The following is a 21,725-nucleotide window of genomic DNA, read 5'->3' on the forward strand; positions in this document are numbered from 1 at the left end:
AGTGGATCTTCATTCATCCTGTGGCTCTTGAAAGGGAATGCAGGTTCTTTTCTAGGATTCCTTATCCCCCATACTCAGTGCTCTTCCACTTTCCTGTAAATGGTCTCATAGCTTTAAAATATGGATGGCAATTTGCATCTAATGAAGATGCCGGGATGACACTGGAATATATTTCTAAATTTCCTCTTGCCTTGACCTCTCATTCAAGCTTCAAAAGACTTTCCTCCCCCTGCATCTTACAGCACCCCCAGCATGGGTGCACCATGGGAAGGCAAAGGGGGCTTTGCCCATCTCATTTTGGCTCTCTCTCCTCTATTCCCACCTCAGCTCTGCCAACCCAGCCCATGCCCCAGATGTGAGGCACTAAAATGCAGCATGGTACTGGAAAGGGGTGCTGGCAGGGGACAGGGAACTGGGAAGAGCAGGAGGCCTGTCCCAGCACACGAGTGGCTGGAAGGAGCTCACCCAAGGTCCCGTTCGCATCAGCCTCACTTTGTTGTCTTGGACACGGCCGGCCTTCTCTAGGCAAGTGCCCATCCTTGCAGATCCCTGAACACACCAAGTGTTATTACCACATCATTACAGTCCTATTAATGTGTTCAGCACAAAAGGACCCCCACAGAGCTCAATGGACAGTAAGGGGATACAGTAAGTGGGAGATTAGGTGTCATTTTCCTCATTTGTCATTCTATATTTTTAGCTGTCAACTGGAGCTATTTTTCAGTTCTTTTAAACACCAGCCAGCCACCCTGACTGTGCCCCAGCAATGCAATGCTTGCTCAGCCTCCTCATGAAGGACCCCACTCAACCCATGGCTCAGCTAAGGCCCAGTCCTTGGGCAAAGCACTCCTGCTGATGTGCTCAGAGTTAGCAGCAGGATTTCCCTCTCTTCCAGGCACTGGTGCTAACTTCCACTTTGCAGCCTCACTGTTTTTCTTAGTATTCATATGCTGGGCTCCTGGAATTGCCTGGTGCTGGAAGATCTGTAGGAGCACATTACACCCATAATTGCATTTAGGGAATCAATACAGCAAAGGCAAAAGAGATCATGGCAAAACTCTCATGGCAAAGAGGGGAAGTTTTCCTCTGCGGACAGAGGGAATTTGCAGCCCTGGCTAACGACAGGACCTAGGGCCGCTATTCAAGTTTCCCACTTCATCCTGGAGAGGAACTTCAGCTTTCAAAGCCTTCCCAAGAGGTCAGTCCTTGGCCTGGCTCTCCAGACTGTCACTTTGAAAGGCAAATTGTGCAAACTGTGGGGCTCTGTGTGCTGCGAATGCTGCATCGATAGAAACTGAACTGAATTCATGGGCTCAAGTGGAAAGGTCAGGATTTGTCCAGTGCTGGGCAAGGACCAGGCACCTCATGGTAAAGGTCTCTTGCATCCTACAGTTCCCTGCTAGACAGGCAGCAGGGTGACAAAACCCAGCCACTTAATAGAGAGTGCCTGGCACACTTCAGCAGGGTAATTGCAGCAGTTTGTCCACTCAGGAAAGCTAATCCCAATTGATAGAATGAGGGAGCATAAAGTGCGCTCATTAAAAGCCACATGAACTCTGACTATGGACACTCTTATTCACTATTCATATGTCTGTAATTCACTTTATGAATTCATTCCCTAAATAAACTAAGCATTAATTATGGCCCTGGAAACCAAAATAAATGCGTTTACACAAAGATTTAATGCAGTTTAATGAAACCATTCTAAGAGCTTATTTAAACACATTTCCCCAAGTGCCTCAGACTAGACTAACCCTTAGAAGAAGCATTTGCCTATTCATTCATCTCAGTTAAATTTCACAGACATTAGATGTATTTCAGCAAGAGGCTTCTAACCTCTTCTGAAGATAGAATATGCAGGAACTGACTCCTTAAGGGAGGAGGTTGCTTGTCGACAGCCCCGAAAACAGCTTCATGGCCCATTTATTTTAGTTTGAAAAACTGGCTTCACTGCATTTCTTTTTAGCAACATTATCACATCAAAGATTTCCTCTGCTTTAAAAAAAGTCCCTCAGCTCTGCCTGAAACTCTTGGAAACTCCTCTGGAGGGGAAGAAAGACAGGTAGCAAGCTGATTAATTGCAAGCATCGGGATAAGCTTAGAAACAGGCAACAAGGAGGAGAAGTCTACCTGGAAAGTGCGTCTCTTTATGACCGGAGGTGGAGCCAGCCGCACAGAATTGAGGAGAGGCAACAGCTGAAGAAGATCAAACCAGAAGGTCACAGGGCAAAGGAGGCCATGAGGGCACCAAGAGTCAGAGAGCAGCCAGGGGAGAGAACAGAGAAGAGGGGAACAGAGAGATTGCCATGAAAATAAAGCCCAGCGTGTGAGTGGCGCAGAGCAGGCGCAGTACAGGTACCTGCTGGCAGACCTCTGAGCTCCTCCGTGCTGCTCACAGGGGCACTCACCAGCTGATAGCTGGCAGCTGTGGGGTCACCATGCGAATGCTCCCACTGTACAGAGCTTTTACACCTTCCTCTGCTCAGAAATAGAACTCACCCAGGCGATTTTTGACTCAGCCCCGCTGATTTGCTTAGGCAGTGTTCCCTGTAAGATATCCCCTCACTGGCTCTGCTAGGGCCTTCAGTGATTGGGACTGTTTTCTCTTAATTTCTCATCATGGGAATTGGGACAACTATTAAAACTGCAATTTTCTCCAAGTTTTCCAAGTGTGTTTTCTGTCCCCTTGCAAGAAATCCAGTGTATCTCCAGGTCTCACCCTTCCTCTAGGTGTGGGAGCGAGGGGAGAGAGGCTAGCTGGGGTCAACACGCAGGTCCTGGAGTGGTTCATGTAGCTAGGCAGGCACAACAACCATGGCCAAGAGAGAAGAACCAAGCCTTGGAGCTGGAGTCCTAAGCAGGGCATTGCCTTGGCAGCCTGTGCTTTGTTTTCCCTTGCTCAACAGTATCATCACTCTCTGACTGCTTATAGCCAGGAATGCTGCCTTAGGGCACAAAGCTGACCCGGACACACAGAAATCAAATGCACTAAAGCTCTGGAGCATTTGTTCATCCTTTTGCTGTATCCAGTTTCCACTTGCAGGCATGCTGCTGTCACCCTGGCACCCACCATGCCGGCTCTGGGCCCAGGAATGCTGCTCTGGCCTGATCCACTTTCCTGTTCCTATCAGTTTTCCATTGAAGCTGCTCTTGATTTACACAGGGAGAAGTGAGAGAGGCTTCCTATGCTCAGGCACAAAAACGTGCCCATGTGCGACATTTCCCCATGTGAGCTGCACTCTCAGATCCCAGAGGTGTGCCCACAGATCTCCCACCACAGAAACCATACACTTCCAAGCAGCACATTTTATTCCCTTTCAAAATTGTCCTTCATGTGTTCAGTGAAAGCAAGGATCCAGTCCTGTTGCAAAGACAAGTGGTAACCCAATATTGCAGCATCATGATCAAATGTGTTCAAATGCACTGATCCAGACAGCCACAAGCTATCACTCCAAAAGCATCTCTGCTGGAAATTCAGCTGGGCTGATTTCATCCAAAGGCAAACTTCCTCTTTCTAAAAGACAGTGCAGGAGGCCCCACAGCTCAGGAGAACCAGCTAAGCTGGCTTTGCCTGGCTGCTCAAGCACTGAAGGGTATCTGAAACATTATGCAGCTTACAGGGAAGCTGAGGGAGGATGCTCTAAAGGATAAGGAGGAAAATGGAGAAAAGTAGTCCTGAAAACAGAGGCAAGACAAGACCCTTCAGTGGATTCAGCTGCAAGTGGGAGAGTTTGGAGAGGAAACCTGAAGGCACTTCCAACTCAACTCCTGCCCTGACCCCTGTGTCTCAATAGGAAGTTTTTTCAGAAGGCAGCATGCAATATTGGATCCTCGAGCCTTTGCATCAGAACCCATCTGACCACTACCCACAAACCTTGAGCGTAAGGATCTGGTTAGAGCGCAGGGCTGCAAGGGTGGTACTTAGGTATTCCTGGGGAACAGTGAAGACACGTGAGACAAACGGGGTCAGTCAGACAAACAGCATTTCTCAGGGCAAATGGAGCATGGCTGGTTCCCCTCCTCTCGAGTGGCACTTTGGAGCAGCTTGAGTGGCCATCTCACCCCAAATGGCAGCCCCAGTGCCTGGGCTCGTCTCCCACAGCAGCACAGGCCATACAGGCTCATACAGACAAAAAAATAGGAAACTACAACAAGAGCCAAGGCACATACCCTAACCCTGTATTTCCTTCCTAAGAAAACAAATATGAAACAAAACTGAAACAACACCCCTGGTTTCTCAGGATGCTGGTTTTCATTTCCTCACCCAGAACATCTGACAAAGAACCTTGTCAAACAGAAAAGCAAGAATAAATTGCAATTTGGTCAGCAGTGTCACATTTTTGCAACAAGACCCATCCTAATTTTCATTCAGGGAGGAAGAAAAAGAAAAAAAAAAAGAAAAAATCCTGCACCTCTGCTGGCTGATCTGTGCCTCTGGCTCGCTGAACTTTCAGTTCAGGACAGCCTGTCCCTGAGTTGATCTGAGGACAGTCACCCTTCCTGTGAGCATGTCTCAGCTTTGAACAACTCATGGGCTTTTTATAATGTTGAGCTTGGTGCCTCATGAGACCAAAAGTATCTCCATGGAGCCAAGCAAACATTGCTGGGATGTGAGGCTTTGTACCCACCCTTTTCCCGCTGTCACAGCCCTGCAGCTCATCAGTCACCCTACAACCCACCAGACCAGTGTGCCTGTGCCTCCAGGCCTGAGCCCAGGCTACTTCCAGGGATCCACCAATTCCCTTCCCAGTGTTGCTTTGGGTCCTGCCACTGCTTTTCACCTTGAGCGCTGCGGACAGCCAGAGCTAAGGGCTGTAACAGGAACTCAGGACACTGCTCGGGTGACCAGAGTGCTGGCTTCTTTTTAACATAACAATCCAGTGAGCCAGCTCACTAAATAAACACAGCTGACCGGCTGTTATTGCACGGGGGACTGGCATATACCCACGGCTTCCTTTTCCCTTGCTGCCAGCCGAGCTCTCTCCAGTGCCTCTGCTGCTCTGACCCTGCTTCCTGCGGGCCAGGGACCAGAACCCAGCTGATTATCCAGAGGCCCATCAAAAATAAACAGAAAGCTCTTAAGCCTGTCTCCCTGTACACCCAGATTACAAATTCCAGCCACTTCATATGATGTTGTTCCAATGCATTTCCAGTGGATTTTCAGCACTCTGGTTGTTTTTAGAACTGGTTAAATCCCCTCAAACCCCATGATGTATTCTCTCTGCTCTTGGCTGCAGCACATGCTGGCCAGGCCAGGGTGAAGAGGCAAGTGGGGCAACATATTAGCTTTCACTGAACAGTTGCTGGCATCACCCCTCCCTCTCAGCCTCTTCCTGGGAGGCAGAATGCCCACCAGGCTTGGGAACTGTCACGGGGACAAGCCCACTGGGGACCTGACACAGCATCATGGCCAGGGGGTGCAGGGTTACCCTCAGGCAGAGAGCACAATCCCTTGCCTCTGTGCAGGGATGACACCAGCATGAGGGAGAAGAAAAAAGGGAGTAATGATGACAACCCCACACTGCTCCTGGCCACACAACCACAGTAGCAGTGGAAGCAGCACAGAGCCAGTGCAGCAGCACAGAGCCTGAGTGGGTGACCTCTACTCCTCTAGAAACCCCGAGTTTCACTGGGTTTTGAGATAAAGACATGGACCTTCCCCTCTCCAGCACAAAGCACAGGAGGGTCTCCAGGAAGCAGAATTGACAGCAGCTATCTTAGGGGTCAGCTCCGGTGGGCAGGAACAGACCGGAGAACCGACATCCCTCCAGGAAAACCTTATCTGCTGCTTTTCTGCGAAACACATCAATCAACCAAGCACTGCCCTAGGGCCCAGATGACGCAGCTTGTTAATGAAACCATCTCTACTTCCAACAAAAAGCCGGTCAGACGAAGGATTAACATGCAGGAAGGCACAGAACAGAGGATAATAATGCTAATGACTTACCCTGTGCGGGTACTCTGCACACTGACCCTGTGAGAGACAGGGATTAAAAAGGAAAGAGTTTAAGCCACAAACAGAGGGGACCAAAATAGGCATGCAGGGTCAGATCCAGAAGGTGTAAATCATTGTGACTATATCAACTTCAGAGCAGTTATGTCAATTTGCACCTGATAAGCACCATGCCTCCCACCCCGATCCCCTGAGCCCTCTGCTCTTGCTGTACTCCTCACTCACAGCTAAGTCGAGCAGCACCAAGTCCACCATGTCCCTTGCACTCTTTTAATTTAATTTTTAACATGGCTTCTGTTGAAATTACCTTTTCTCCTTTTTGTCCTGGAGGTCCCTATAACAGAAAAGTGACCAAAAAAAGCCTCAGTAAATGAAGGAGTTCAGTGAATGCAAGGGGAAAGGGATTTGGAGGAGGGAAGGATGGGATAGGGAGGAGATACTCACAAGTTGTCCCCTGGGACCTGGAGCACCCTTTAAAGAAACACAGAATTTAACATGGGATGGTTTTCCATTCACAGTGACAAGAAGGCAGCGTATGGAAGAGGTGAAAAAAACGATCTTTTAAAAACAATTGTGAAGAAAATTCCCAAGAGAGATCCAGGTTCCCTTTGTTATTCTGGAGGACTGAAAATGCACACATGCCCTGGCTTCACCACAGGGGGGAAATATTAAAAGGAGGGTGAAAAATCATCAGGAAAGCACACCCTCATTGTTCCCAGGACCTCAGCTGATAGTGTGTCTCCTTGGCAGAGGCACTGGGATGGAACCAGAAGCAGACAGGACTGATGCCTGAGCCTGCTCTAGGATTGTGCAATAGGGGAGTGGGGAAGGAGATTGTCAACATGTGCTTGCCAGAGGGCTATACTGACGTTCAGGCTCCAAAAACAGAATTACAGAATTAGCAGAAGAAAACATTCAACACTTCAGTGAGCGAAGGTGACTACAAGAGCTGCTCTCTTGACATACTCATACTTGGGATTTCATCATCAGAGAAGTCAAAAGGAGCAAGACAGCATTTGGGTTTCCATCAAGTGCAGTCTAAGTTTATAATTTTCAACCAAAAGCATTTTAGTATGATGCATACATGAAACAGAGCTTCAAGAGCGGGGGGAGAAAAAACCACATTTAATACAAAAAATCTGCTTTTTTTGTTGTTGTTAGATAAGTTGAAAGCTGCCAGATGGGTTTCCAGAAATCTTTCCATCAACTTTTACTTGTGCTATGAGGCCAACCATGAAAAATGTCAGCTCCCAGAATATATTTAAAGAACATAATTGCTAACTGCAAGGAAAACACATCCCATGCGTAACTAGAGAGTTGCTGTTGTGACATGATGAATCTGATAGCCATAATGCAAAAATTACAGACATGCATCCCAGCACTACTATTATGAAGTTACAGAATTAGGGATGCAGCTAATGCATCAGCTGAACTAAGATTGCTGCCCTGCCCATGAGCTGAAAGGCAACATCATTTCAAACCAACCCATTACCCACAGACAAACATATGCATTTTTACCATCTCTCCCTTCTGTCCAGGATGACCCTGCAGAAGAAAGAAAACACGCATCAATCAGCTTTGGCCACTGCAGTCTCTAGAAGATGTTGATTTAACCCACTTCCCCCTTACCTCGATAGGAGCCCAGAGTTATTACACCTCTAAAGGAGGATGCAACACTGGAGCTTTGCCCACACACTTGTGGCACACCTGTGCCCACACACAGGACACTGCTCCCTGCTACCCAAAATGCTCAGAACAAAGTTTTGCAGGAAGAACTCAGGGAGCCAAGGCTCTTCAGGGCATGGCTGGATCATAGTTAAGCCCTCTTTGGGCTTCCAGAGCAGCTTCTGCTGAGTGAAGTGTGTGCCCCCAGAGCAGTGCAAGAGAGGTGCTGTTGTGTCTCTCCTGGGGGTGATGTTCCTCATGGCAAAAACAGGGTCCTGCTGCAGGAAATTAGATGCCAGGGGTATGTGCTACAAGCTCTTTCTCCATCACAGCACAGCTAGAAGGGTGTGGTGGCAAACCTGCTACATGGAGCTATGTGTTTCATATCCACTATCCCTGGAGAAGTAGCTCATTTGTGCCTAACTCTCTAAAGGATGGGAAGAACTCAGGTTTCTACTACAAAGCTCTAAGGACAGCATGGAGCTCTCACAGAGATCTTTAGGATCCTTCCCTCTTCTACTGCAGTTCTTTTTGGCACAACAGCAAAGAGAAGGAAGCTGTTGGATAAAGCAAAGGGATGATACCCCGAGGATCTGCTCTGCCTGTCTTGATTTGGGGTGGGAGTGCCTCCTAATGCTTTCCCCAAAGAGCCAAGCTGCCACACTTGTGAACCGCTATTTTATAGATTTGCCTAGAAAGGAATAGGCCATACTCTGCCTTCCTTAATCTCCTGACTCCTGCATCTCCCCCAAGGCATCTGTGGCATCCTCCTGCCTGCCAACCTCCTGATTTTCTTTTAATCCATGCATGTGCATGACACTGCAAAATAATCCCCTTAAAAACATATGGTCTAACACACAGGCTGTCAGCACAGTGGGACCTAGCAGGAGGCAAGGCAGGAAGCCTGCAGAGAAGTTGTTTGCTTACCGGTTTGCCATCCAAGCCAATAGGGCCCTGAAATAAAACAGGAAAAATGATGAGAAATGCTTTCCCTGGGTTGTCTGTCCATCTGCCTCAGGAAGCACTATGTGCCACAAGACTGCATGGACTGGGGTGACTCTCCCTGCCCTGCTGTGTGTCCTGGCAGGTCCCTGGCCCACTGATTTCAAGTTGCTTCAGCAGGGACCTGCTCACTATCAGCACATTTCAGCAGCAATGCTGGACACAAGAAAAAAAGCAAGGAGGGATTCACAGGCAATTTGCGAAAAAAGCCTCAGAATTTCAAATTTTACAGTGTTTGGTAAACTAGTTGAATATCAGCAGCTTTTCTCAATGCTTTGATTTAAAAGGGCACCCACCTTCGGGAGAAGAGGAATTTTTGCAAATGACACAATAATAAGTGTCCCAGGGAAGAGGTGACATACAGCTCAGCACATGCTGAAGGTACTGTTTGATGAGAAACAGCCTCCACTGAGCTGTCCCACCCAGCACTTTCTCATGAGCTGGGCGATTCGTTTTCTGCTCCTCCAAAAGCCAAAGACCACAAGGGCCTGGAGAGGATCTGCTTCTCCTCAGCCCAGGGGCAGCTCACAGCCCCGCTTTCCACAAAGGGCAGAGCTGTGGAGCCCGGTCAGACAGCTCAGAGGCTGCCAATTCTTCCCATTTTCCAGGCATGAGAGTCTCCCCCGCAGACCTGCTCTGGCACATCCAGTGTCCTGGAGCAGCTGCTGAGCTGTCTGGCGGGAGCAGGGATGTGGAGGGCGTTTGTGTTTGCCTTACACTTCCTAGCTGTCCAGGATAAATGCATATGAATAAATAGCAACTGTTCGAGTTCTTCAGCAGCCTCAGTGCTTCAGAGAGTGCTGCCAGCAACTGCAGGATTGAAAGGAAATTTGCTTTGTCCTCTCCTGGGCATATTCTCTGTTCCCTTGCAACTGTGTTGGAGAAGAATCTCCCCTCATGTCTCATGTCCTTTCCCTTCAATATGACCAGGGCCCCTTTTGGATCCCTTTTATATCCTTGCTCCTATTGGAACATTACCTAAAAGCACAATTAAAGTTGGAATTTCACCTACTTAGGGATTGTTTTCTTTGTTTGGGATGGGGGTACTTCTTAGGATGGTGTTCTTTTACCAAACAGATCTGGCTTTACTATGCTGTTTTAACACTTGGTGGTTTTTTAAAATTAATTTCCTTTCAGAAAGAAACCTTGTGTGGTTTGGGTTTGGTTTTGGGGTTTTTTCCCTAAGTATCATTTAAAAGAAAAAAAAAAAAGTAGAAAAACAAATGAAGAAAAAATTACTTTTTCCAGTGATATCAGATCAGGTCATTGGTTTCAGGAAGAAGTGATGAGATACAAGCATTTATGAGGCTTCCTGGCAATATCACACATCCATACCTCATAAATTAAGAGTTACACTTACCGGGAATCCAGGAAAACCTCTTGTTCCAGGCTGTCCCTGGGAAGGATGAAACAGAGACAGAAGTTTAGAGGAACTGAAATTAATTTTGATGGACCCTAAGCCCTCTCTACAGAGCCTTTCCCCCAGCCTCTAACCAATTATCCTACAACTCTCTGAAGAGATACTCAATTCCCCTCCAAAGGGAAAGTGTCTTGGGAAAGAGGTGAAATCTCACATCCCCACTCCAACTCGTACAGGGCCAAGAAAATGCTGGAGCAGTTCCAATTTGGACTGCAAGAAGTTTCCTTGAAGTTTCTACATTAATTAAATGGGTGTCCCTAGCCCATATGTTAGGCTTTTGGAGTATATTCCAGAGGCTGAGCTCATTTTATGGCAATTCTTGCTGCCATGAACCTGAGATGTTTAATGCAGAGTGCTGTGTTCTGTGCAAGACAAGCCTTGCAGGTCACTGGTATCTGTGATACAGAGCCATTCCTCTGCTCCTCCTCCTCTCATCTTATGTCCCAGCTCATTCATTTTCCTCACAAATAATTCTGGAGATGATTTTTTTTAACGCTTCTTTTTTTTTTTTTTTTTTTTTTTTTGATGTTTTTTTTTTGTTTGTTTTTTTTGTTGTTGTTGTTGTTGTTGTTGTTTTTGTTTGTTTTTTTTTTAATCTTCTGAGAGTTAAGACAGTTAGGCAGTGTGATGAATGAAACATGATCACCAAGTTTTTTCCCCCTGCCTCTTTCTGGCTAGCCACACTGGCTACCCATTTGGGATCAGGTACAGCAAACTCTGGATTGGGAGGTGTTTGTCAGCTTCTTCACCCCCTACTTAAAAACACTGAGAAGAGGAAAATGTCCTGGCTGTTAATTTTTTACAGTTCTTCAGTTTTTGGGACCTGGGACATCCCAGGTCACAGTTACCATAGCTTTGTCAGTATCCAGTAAAGATATCACTCATTTAAGGATTTTTTAATCTCAGTTCCCCCCCCAAAAAAGCATGAGCCAGGTAAGGAAGCACATGGTCCATATGTCCCAGACTTCAGCAAATCTAGAAGCACACTCATGCAGATAGATACAGCTGGATGAGGTAAATCCTGTGCCACACTCACCAAGTGACCACCGTGGCACCTTGCCTACCCTGAAAGCTGTGCTATGATGCCAAAATGCTCAGCTTCTTTATGTGTTCTCTCATTTTGGGGAAGAAAATGCTTTTTTCAGCAATTTGAGCTACCATGATTGGAGTCCTGCAGGGGCTTTCTGGGAAAAAGCTGGGCATAAACAGGGTGCCTCTCTGCCTTAACCAGAACGATCCCACATGGTGCTGAGGGAAGGGAAGGTGAGGATGGGCCTCCTGGGCTGTGAGGCTGAGATTTGCCACAGTGAAGCAATGACAATCCTTTGGGAGAGACCTCAGACCTATGCTGACAGGGAAAACCTTCACCTTCAGGTAACATCTCCAGCCATCCTCTGTTTGCAGAGAGACTCAGTGAAAAATTACCTCTACAGAGGATGGGCCCAAACAGCCTCTTTGCGAGGTTTGAGGGATGCCCCCACTACAAAATGCTTCATGTTGCACTGAAGAGTTCTGGTTTTGTACACAATGTTAGCAGGACCTAATTGCATCTGCACTGTTTCTTTAGTTCTGCAAAGTTGAACTTGGTCGGCTTTGCTTTGTAAGATACACACAAAACCAGCTGGTCCTGTTGGCTAGTGACCAAAAGGGAAGATAGGCTATAAATTAAAGGATCTGTCCACTGCTGGCTTCTGAAAAGGCAAGAAGCAAGAAAAGCCTAGCCACAATTCATTAATTTTGGTTCCCTGTTGGACACCTCCCTGACAAGAAGTGCTAAAAAAAGAATTTGGGAGAAAACCTGGAAATGGTGCAATTTGGCTTCCTCTGTGGACTACAGACTGTTGCCTCTTTCTCCTTGGAGGACAGCAAAGTCATTTGCACGGTATCACGCCAAGACAACAGTTCAGCAGCGAGCGATTCCAAGAAACTGTTTTTATTGGGTGGCTGGTTTTCCTTGTCTCCTTTTTAAAATGTTGATTGTATGAAGCATGTAATCCCGGGAGCTGCCAAATCATGGAGACGGTCTGTTTCTGCCACTATCGGCACACTGTCCCTCTCTGGCCAGGAGTTAAGCAGCTCTGAGCTCAAGCGAAAACTTCAACTTCCAAACAAAAATCTGGAAACTATTTGTCATCCCACATCTTTCCGAGTGGCCCCTTGGCCAGGGTTTCCGTGTTTGTCTTCTGTGCTCAGCCATCCTTCTGACCTATCACCAGCTCCCCAGGAAACTGGATCATCTTCACAGTAGGCTTTGCAGGGGGAAAGTGTGGAGTTGGGCTAGTCCTGGCACCTCAGGGGTTTGACTGGTGTAGGCAAAACCCCGTTTTAGATACCATTTGCCATCTCATTTTTCTGCTGCTTTAAAGATGCAACGTTTCTGCACTTTCCCAACAGCAGCAAAGGCAGTAGCACAGACAAAAATTGTCCTGCAGCCCAGGCATGTGTCCTTCAAGAAAACAGCGGTTCCGGTCTCTTTCGCAGGACCTCCACAGACAGGAACTGACGGCTTTTCTCTCTGATTGCTATAATTACACAGTTCAGAAAGCTGAGAACCAGAACTTGTGAGAAGCAGCAAAAGCAACAGGGCATTTGCCCTCCAAAATCTGCTGTTTGTGGTCTTGCAGGGTGGTCTTGCTCAGACCTTGGTTTGAGAGACTTGCCAGCCCTTCTTCCTTGCCTGGACACATGGCCAGGGACCATCTGCCAGGCATAAAACACTTGGGGAGAACCATTTGGGTCCTGAGCTTTGGTTCTGTCACTTCCCAAACTCCAGCATCCCAGGCAGGTGGGCCTGGGGACCAGCAAAGCTGTTTTTTATTAGAAACACTTGTCATGGGGCTTTGGGAAAATTAATTGGAAAGCCAGATGCAGCCAAGTGTTTGCACTGCCTAGGTCTCTCTCACTTGACCTCTGCTATGAAACAAAGGCTGCCAGCAGCCCATCCTCTCTGCAGGTCAAGGACGGTGCTCTTCACAGGTTAATCAAAATCGGAAGTGCCTACTGAGAGGCAGAGAATTGAATCTCCAGGTCTTTTTTCATGGAAATCTCTGGTGGAGGCTGTACAGGGATGGAGTGGAGAGGTCTGGCTGCATCCACACAAAAGCAGAGGCTCGATGGCTGAACCGAAGTGCAAGAAGCATCCAGCATTTAGGGCACATAAACACTCCAACCCTTCATTTTGGTCCTTTTTTTATGACCCTGTCCTTGCAAAAAGCTTTGTCTGGCTGACTCCTTGCACCTTGTAGGGACACTTTTGCTAGAAAGAGGGTGCAAAATCCTGCCTTTTGTCATTTCCCCAGCCAACTAAGAGACTCTCCAGATAGGGGTAACCATGCTGACAGAGCTTCCAAGATTTTGTGTACCTGACAAAGACCTCTGAACTACGCATCTTTGTGAGATCCCCAGTCACCCACTTAGCTCTGATCCTGCTCTTCATTAAAATCAGGGGGCTTGTACCCTGCTGATAAAACCAAAGGCTAAAATCAGCCAGGCAAAGGGAAAATTTTCTACAAAAGTGACAGCAGCCCTGTTACAAGGAAATTTGCTTCTTCCTTTTAAATTCATGAATTTGGTTTCCTTGCTGAGAGAAGGCTTTTTATTTGTCCTGTAGTACTAGCTATAATTTCATTATATATAGTATATAATAGCAGTATAAAACCAAGGCTGGCTCAGCATGGGAACCACATTATATGGGGTTTTTGCTCTTTCCAGCTGATGCTGAGTCCTTATGACCCTCCTAAGACTTTCCCAGTAACTTACCCACAACCTGCATCAGGCAAAAATAAAGAGAAAAGCCACTCACGGGTGGACCACGGGGCCCAATGATAGACATGCCAGCCTCTCCTGGAGCACCCTGCAGAGAGACAAAGCCAAGGAAAAGGAGTGAGACAAGTCACATCAAGACTGGGGTTAAACGAGGGTGCCTCAGGTGTAAGACCTTCAGGGCTTATTGGGCAGCTTCTGTTCTGACCTCCCCCAGCTTCTGCCTCACACTTTGGGAGAAAATATGTCCTTTAGAGCTGCTCAGATGTGCCAGAAAATGGAAGCTGCACAGCAAGGAGAAGTATAAACACATAAAACACTTTCTGGCAAAACAGAGGTTCTGCCCCATTGCAAGTGTGAAAAATGGCCTGAAATTCTTTCTGTTTCCTTCCTGCAAGTTCCAGGAGGATTGTGTCCTGCAGAGGAAAGAAAAGAAAGAGGGATGTGCTGGGCTTCAGGGACATGGGAGCTGCGGGCAGCTTATTTGGTTGCCTCCAGAAATGCTTCGCTTGTGTACTTCTCAAACTCAGCTGAGATGTGGATGAAAACAAAGCAAAGGGCTTGCTGAAAAAGTAAAGAAAAACAGCTGCCTCTCCGATTCCTAGCAACCCACAGAGTGTGATGGGCAGGACATGTCCCTCTCTTTGAAAAACATGGTGTATTCCTGAGAGGCAGCTCCAGAAGCGCCCAGGGCTGGGGAACCTTGGGATAGAGCATCCCATAAACCAAGCAGCCTGCAAGAAAGCAGAGCACTCTGCAAAATAAAGCTGTGGCCTGATGAGGACTTAGGGCTCTCATGGAGAGCTTTGGGGAAGCAGGGGCAACCAGGAGTGATGTTTTTTTCTGTTGTTTGTTTGTATCTATCTGCTGTCCCTTCATGAAAACTTTGGCCAGAAATAAATGCAAGGACATGCAGAGAAAAAGTAGAATGGCTACAGTTAGGAAATTCTGGTCTGTTGGATAATGTTGGTTGGCTCCACTGAGCAAACAGCAAACACAAGAACAAAGAATCTCTATCCTGTTTCACCTTTCCTTGTTGTGTTTTTCTCTCCCTGTCTACTATGAAGAGGAGCAAACAGGCCTGGTATGGTAGTGCATGGATGACACCCCTTTCTCAGGTAAATATTCACCTCTTTCCTAGTTTCTACACGTTGTTATTCAGTTATTCATGCATCCCAAACACCTCCATTTCCCTGCTCTCACAGGTGGGAGGCACCTCAGTTCTGGGGAAAACACATGAACACTGAAATGCCAAACACTTCAAAAAAGTAGGATTGCTTTGTAAACCGGCACTTGTTTGTGGGTACAAATCCCAGCTCACTGCACAGCAAACAGTCTGTGAGATGGTGTCACACAGACTTAAACTACACCATCAGCTTTCTTCAGGAAGAAGAGGTCCCACTCTGTCAAAAATAGGAGCAAGTTGTGCCACTTTATTCCTTGCCCCAACCTGCACCAGGGATCAGGCTAACTTGGGAGGTAAAGGGGAGCTGCAGGTTGGTTGGGGCAAGCAGAGCTGCCAGTGGGGAAGAAAGTCAATGGTTAAAATCCAGGAAGCCTAGAGGGAAGGCCTGTGTGTGCCCACTGGCTCTTATGCTGTTAGTAAATTGTCATAAACAAGAGACACAGCATCTTTGGAGGCTGACTGATCTGAAAGGAATTTGGGAAATATATTTGCACTGACACAGAAGATGGGGCAGCCCAGGGGTGTGGAAGCCCAAAGGTGGCTGCAGTGGCCATGACTGTGACCAGGGTGGCCCTAGAAGAGGGCAGTTTGGGGGTGCTACAGGCTATGAGAAGCTGACTCACCTTCTCTCCAGACTGCCCTTTTAGTCCCTGCGTCAGTGGCACCCGTCACAGCCACATGCAAGAAGGTGCAGGGAAGAGAGAGAGGGAGAGAGAGAGAGACAAACACAGGCATCAGCAGCAAAGACAAAGGCACGCTCTCCTGCCCCATATCCCTGGCTATGGGGCTGGGATGAGCAGGGTGGCCTCAGCTCCTGCCCCTGTCCTCTTCCCCATCCTCACCATGGGATTCCCAAGCAAGAAGCAGCTCCAAAATACAGCCCTTAGCCAGGCAGGGGAGGTCCCGCTTCACTCAGGGCAGAGTTATTTGGAAGGGGCAGCTGCCAGAGGCAGGCAGGGGTGCGTGTTAGCAAACCCAGAGTCAGCAAGCCCAGCTGGCGCACGAGGTGGCAGCAGGAAACACCCAGCCAGGGAGATGCTGAACCAGAGGAGGGCCTGGATAGTACAGCAGGTGAAATGGAAACCCATCCCCAGCATGGATGTGGCCTGAAGGGCTGGTCAGGGCTTGCCTGCTGAGACAAGGAAAGCCCCTCAAGTGTGGGGCTCAGGGGGAGTAATTTTGCTCGCACTGACACCTCACAAGGATGATCCTGAAAGCACACATCCCCCACCCCACCCAGATCCTGGGGGCTGGAAGAGAATGGGGAAGGTAAGGCACACAAAAGAGGGTTTGACTTACCGGCCGCCCAGGGATTCCCATCGCACCTTTGTCTCCCTGGCAATTAAGGCAAAAATCAGAGGCAATTGGTAATGGGGTAAAAGCTAGGTCATAAAACAGCACAAATGAACAGCTTCATGCTGTGGTGCAAGTGTCCAAGGATTTTGAGGAGAGAGAAAGTTAAAGAAAGGGTGTCTGCATGCGCCCAAACCTGCCTTTAGAATATGTGTGAGCCACCAGTTCATTTCCACATATGACAGACTCACACATCTTACAACAGGAATTACATATAGCAATTTAGGCAGCAAAAGGAGGACAGGAGTCTCCAGTCAAAGTACCATCCCAATTTCCAACACTTCATAAAATCCAGGTCCTGGGAATTGGCTTCCTGCAGTAGCCAACTGTCAGGTTTTTCTCTTTCTTGACCTAAGTCATCTGTGTGTTAGCTATTTATTTGTAGAGTTATCACTTTAAAACACAATTCTCTTAGACTTGAAAATACTGTCCTGTCCAGAAGCAAGAGAAAAATGTGAGAACACAAGCTGATACAGGAAAAAGCACGTCTGGAAGAAGACATATGAGCAGCTGTTTTCAGAGTTCTCTACCCCTCTGAGATATTTCCCAGTGCATTGTCAGCATGTGAGCAATCCTAACAGCGGTTTAGGGAATGACTTTGGGTCAGGTGACATTGGACAGAACTTCGTAAACACATGAGCACAGGAACAATGACAATATTCTTCACCCACTCACCTACAAGGCAGTTGGCTGCCTCTTACAGTTAAATTATACTATGCAATTTAAAAAAAAAATCACCCCCTCTGCATTCCTGGTCACCGAAACTGAAGGCTGTGCAAATCTGGAAGATAGCAGCTCATTGCTAAAGGATCTTGATGATTATGGCTTCGGCAGCAATGTAAGTTTTGGTCTATATTTTGCAAAAATGACGTGATAATAACCCCTCAGTTCTGTTTCCAGTGAAGTTTGGGGTTTCCTTATGTAAAACAGAGTGTTCCTGCCTGTGGCTGACTGTGTCTGTAAACATAAACCTGGCTTTCTGGTTTCTGCAGCTGGAGACACCAGCCCCATCGGTGCCACCTCTTCGTGCCTTCCCCCACGTTCAGTCCCAGTGCGTGTGAACATAATCTGAAATCTCTGCAAGGGGAAGGCACTTAGCTCTGTTTGTTCTTCTGGGTGTACACAAAGGCTGTGCATCCCAAACTCAAGACATTATTGCTTGGGATCAAACCATTCCTTGGTGGATGTTTAGCCACTTCCCTCTGTGGAACTGGGGGAGCATTCCTTTCCATGCAGCATATGTTGTGATAAACTGAAGAGCTATAAATGCTTTGCAAAAGCACCCCTTGCAGATGGATGAAACCCTAAACAGCTGCTTGATTTTAAGTTTTGTTGATGAAATATTATGGGAAACTGCTTTCTTCTAGGGTTTTAGGTGGGTTTTCAGTCCTGCTAATATGTGCCTGTATCTGTGTGCCAGCAGTGAGTGAAACTTCTGGTGTCAGCATCTGGCTCTGAGATTACTTTGTGCCTGCTGCAAAATGTAACACTGAGCTTTCCTCTACTTTTAGTCCCTTAAATATTGCTTTCCTCCAGAGCTGAGCCCAGGCTGATTTCCCTCATGGTTTTTGAGGTAAAAGCTGAATTTGCTTCTTCGGGCTCTGCTGTGGCTGGTGCCCAAGCAGGAAGAGCACAAAGTTGGGGCTGAGCTGTGTCAGGTCTCCCGTGAGTACCTGGAGTGGTACGTGACGGCACAGTGTCTGGTATGTGACTATGCAGAGTTGCAGCTCTCCAAGTAATAACAGCAAAGGGGGAGCTCCCAGTAGGACAGCAAATAAATGCCAGATGTTTATAAGGAAAGGTTGTCTGTGACAGGGAGCCAGGAAAGAGCACTCGTGGGTGGATGATACCATGTAGGTTGGTTACAAAGTCACGCAAAGCTGCCTGAAGCTCCCGCATCAGATTTAAAAGAGCATGAAAGGCAACCAGCAGCCTCTGTCCTGAGTCAGGGGAGAGCCAGCTGCACAGTTTACATTTTCTTCATTGGTAAACTGCCTGTTACGGCTCGTGCAGTCTCCAGGTGAGCCACAGCCTCGGGAGCAGGGAACCAGCATGAGGAAATCACACTGCTGTAATTCCAAACCCCACACTCCTTCCTCAGTCATGACTAACTCAGATGCAGATGCTGTTATTACAGATTTTTGCATTTGTCCCAAGGTGACTTAGGCCTTCTAAATCCTGCTGCAACTGGTAAGTCTCATCAGCAAGAACAGTGCACATTGTGCCTCTTCAACCAGACCCTGAAAGACATCTTCAAAAGTAGTGTTTTCCACACACAGGAGGGGTCGTGAGGATTGTGTTACCCTTTAAGTTTGGCCATAAGAAGCTCCTGTGGTCCCTACTCTGTATGAGCCATGTCCTGTTTGCAATACTCCGTTCCATGTCACATCTTTTATGTGAGTCTACCTTCTACTGCCTCATGAGTGCTGGGGGCCTCCTGATCAAGGTACTGCCAGAGAGAGAGAATGAGGGAATGAAACAGAAAAAATGAAGTATTTACCAGAAGCAGTGGCCTTTCTATGAGACCCTGGAATGAAACACACCAAAACAGCAAAAGCTAGCCTCAGACTCTGAAGGCAGGGCTTGATAGAGAGACGGAATCACATGGAAGTGTTTAGGAAACAGAATGGTTAAAAAAAACTCTCCACAGCTCCTTGACCATCAGCTCTGATTGCTTTGGTTTCCTAATCCCCTGCTTGTGAAGTTTTCTCTTCTTTTGGCACAACTCTACCCACAGCTCTCCGCACAGGCTCTGAAGGTATCTGCAAGTCCACAGAGAACAAGCTAATTACAGGGCTTTGACTTTTTTCCTTAGTTTCCATCTGCTAAATATTACTTTTTTTTATGTATGGAATTGCTGCAGTTGCCACAGAAATGTTGCATGATCAGAAATATGAGAGAAAATGTCCGTGAGAGGATCTTTTGCTTCGGATGTGGTCCAGACGGCAAAAGGACTATTGCACGATTTCATCATTTCCTTCCTTCCTTTGCCCCTTTTAGTCCCAATCTCATCAAATATCTTACATGACTGCGGGTTGCCTTTGCCTTCACCAAAGCCTTGACTAACTTCTAGAATAAGGGTGGGAGTATTGGCTGGGCAAGAGAAGAGCATGAAGATTCCTTCTGCTGCTGTGGTGTTGCTCATCCATTTCCCTGGCTTTTGTCCTTGTTGCCCTAGACTGCAAGTGGGGCTCCGTGCATTTTAAATGAGTATTTCTGCCCATCTTCACACTCAAGCCAACACCAGCACTGCGAGCTAAGCCCTGTCACACAATATGTTGTCCTTTGCAAGCTGGGAAACAAAAATGGGAGAGAGACGTGGGGTGGTCATCGCTTTGGGGTCACTATCCAGAACAATAAGTATGACAATCAGCCAGGAAGGAGCCTAGGTTGTTGCTCATAAAATCATTTCCATCTCAATCACAAGAAATATTGGGGGGTGGGATGGGATATTTCCTGTGGTGGCATCACTCGGCTCTTCAGAGGTAAACTCTTGCTCACTGTGACTGAGCCCATCTCACTCACCAGTTGATCAGAAACCCAAGAGGTCTTGAAATGAGACAAGGATCCTGCTAGCCCAAGACAAATTCCACTTTGGATAACAACGCTCAGTCTGCCCAACTTCCTCTTGTTATTTCCATTGGCTGCAGCATTCCTCACAGCCTGTCCTAGAAGTGTGCTTGCGGAGACAGGTTCAGGGGTCGCAATAAGCCAGGATACGGTAGCATATAATGTCAGCACTTCTCTGGTGGTCCCATGTGCTTCTGCTAGGCTTCAATCTCTCATTACAATATTAGGTTTCTAACCCTTTATTGCTGCAGAGGAAGCCTGGAGCGTGCGTCTTCCTCACCCCACAAAGGAGCTGACGGCTCTCTGGAAGACGTCTGTGTTGATCTATTATTTCCCTCTAATTTCTCACAGCAATAATGGAAATGCCAACACCACCATCAATTTTGTGCCCATTTCATCCCTTTAGTGCCAATATAAGGCTGCCCAGGTTGAAGGGGCAGGGACAGCCATGGATGGACTCCACTTGCAGCCGCCTGCAGGGCAGTGCCCTCCTCAGAAAAAGCCGCAGCTAATGCTGAAATATATCCACTTCAGCAGCCAGTCCTGGAAGCCCCTGGGATAAGCTATCRCTGAAGTTTTGCGTGGATCAGGGCTTCCAGCTGTGAAATGCTTTCAGACCTTTTGGCCTGGAAGGTGCAACTTTTTGGAAAACTCTTGTCATTAAATAGGTCTGTGCTCATGTATCTGTGGGAGTTCAGTCTATAGCATTCCAGCCTGATGAAAGGGGAAAGAAAATAGGTTGTGCAGCAACTACTATTCAGAACATCATCTGCAAACTGTTTAAGACATTTTTGTGTGAACAGACAAAAGATGACTACCGTATGTTTAACTTCTCATGTTCCTTCACAGAAAACCTGAATAGTCCCCCTAGTACACAAATACAAACCATTTCCTCTGGAAGGACAGTGCTAGAGACAACACAGCATTTCTTTATAATCTTGAGGGCTATTGATACACAGCTTCAGTCCTTCACCATTACTTCTTCTGGTTCACTGTGGGTCTCATAATAGCAGCAAGAAAAATTTCAGCAGTAACCTAGGTATTTTCCTGAAGCCTAAGTTGTCTGTGCTGAGGTTTTACATTAGCTAACATTTGAAAAGGAAGCTGTCAACACAATTCTTCCTCTGAAATTGATAGTTGCGCAGCTATACTTGAAGGCCCGGCAGTTCAGCCACCCCGCATGAGTAGCAGGGAACAAATCCCTCCAGCTCAGCTCCTGCCATGTGTTTGTGATCTATCTTTCCCTTTTTTTGCAAACACATCTCATTCAGCATGTGGCATCCCATGCATGTGAAGCACATGCAGCCAGTTCCCCCGTGGGTGTGGGGCCAGCGGGTAACACACAGATCTTTGCACCACGTGAATTTGCCATGTCCCCATCCCTGTGCTCCCTCCATCTCCCCCTCAGTGGCTGAGCTGCAGCCAAGAGCAATCCCACCCCAATCCAGGTCCTGAGCTCCCGCAGTACTTGCTGTTTGGGATATCCCAGGCTGCAAAAGTGGCTACCACACCAGACACCACAGATGGGAGGCTGCGAGTTCAAGCCCCACAGACTCTGTGGCAACAGCTTCTAAAACTGTGGAGGTTTGGTACTTACAGGCGGACCTGAAAGACAGAACAAAAATAAACAATAATTTATTTATTTATACAATAAACCCTATCAATAAGAGCTAGAAAAAAACATTACACCATTTTTTGGGCTTGATCCTCAGGCTGCACCTATTTGCTGATGCACTTTCACCAGCTCCCTGCTTGTTAATGAAGGTATCCCCACAATTAGCAGCTGCTAATAATGACCAGGAGTGCAGGGCAGC

The 21,725-nt window shown here is 47.3% G+C and overlaps 1 protein-coding gene across 10 annotated transcripts in view; it reads right to left on the reverse strand.

Annotated features, from left to right (window-relative positions):
• The window catches only part of COL13A1 (collagen type XIII alpha 1 chain), a 57,649-nt gene extending 36,136 nt beyond the window's left edge, over positions 1–21,513 (reverse strand). For 9 of the 10 annotated variants that reach the window (XM_057373768.1, XM_057373766.1, XM_057373765.1 and 6 more), the window contains exons 1-11: positions 21,509–21,513; positions 16,288–16,323; positions 15,612–15,638; positions 13,843–13,893; positions 9,981–10,016; positions 8,546–8,572; positions 7,472–7,498; positions 6,398–6,424; positions 6,261–6,287; positions 5,948–5,974; positions 3,875–3,931 (exon numbers count right to left, since the gene is read on the reverse strand). In XM_057373768.1, the coding sequence (XP_057229751.1) occupies positions 3,875–3,931; positions 5,948–5,974; positions 6,261–6,287; positions 6,398–6,424; positions 7,472–7,498; positions 8,546–8,572; positions 9,981–10,016; positions 13,843–13,893; positions 15,612–15,638; positions 16,288–16,308 (327 nt within the window). In that variant the 5' untranslated portion in view covers positions 16,309–16,323; positions 21,509–21,513. The remainder of the gene's footprint in view (positions 1–3,874; positions 3,932–5,947; positions 5,975–6,260; positions 6,288–6,397; positions 6,425–7,471; positions 7,499–8,545; positions 8,573–9,980; positions 10,017–13,842; positions 13,894–15,611; positions 15,639–16,287; positions 16,324–21,508) is intronic. The other variant, XM_057373759.1, reaches the window with a different exon arrangement.
• Between the last annotated feature and the right edge of the window lie 212 nt (positions 21,514–21,725).

Source organism: Malurus melanocephalus, unplaced genomic scaffold (genome assembly GCF_030028575.1).
Source record: "Malurus melanocephalus ecotype Western Australia unplaced genomic scaffold, MMel_1.1 scaffold_207, whole genome shotgun sequence".
In the NCBI taxonomy this organism is placed as follows: Eukaryota; Metazoa; Chordata; class Aves; order Passeriformes; family Maluridae; genus Malurus; species Malurus melanocephalus.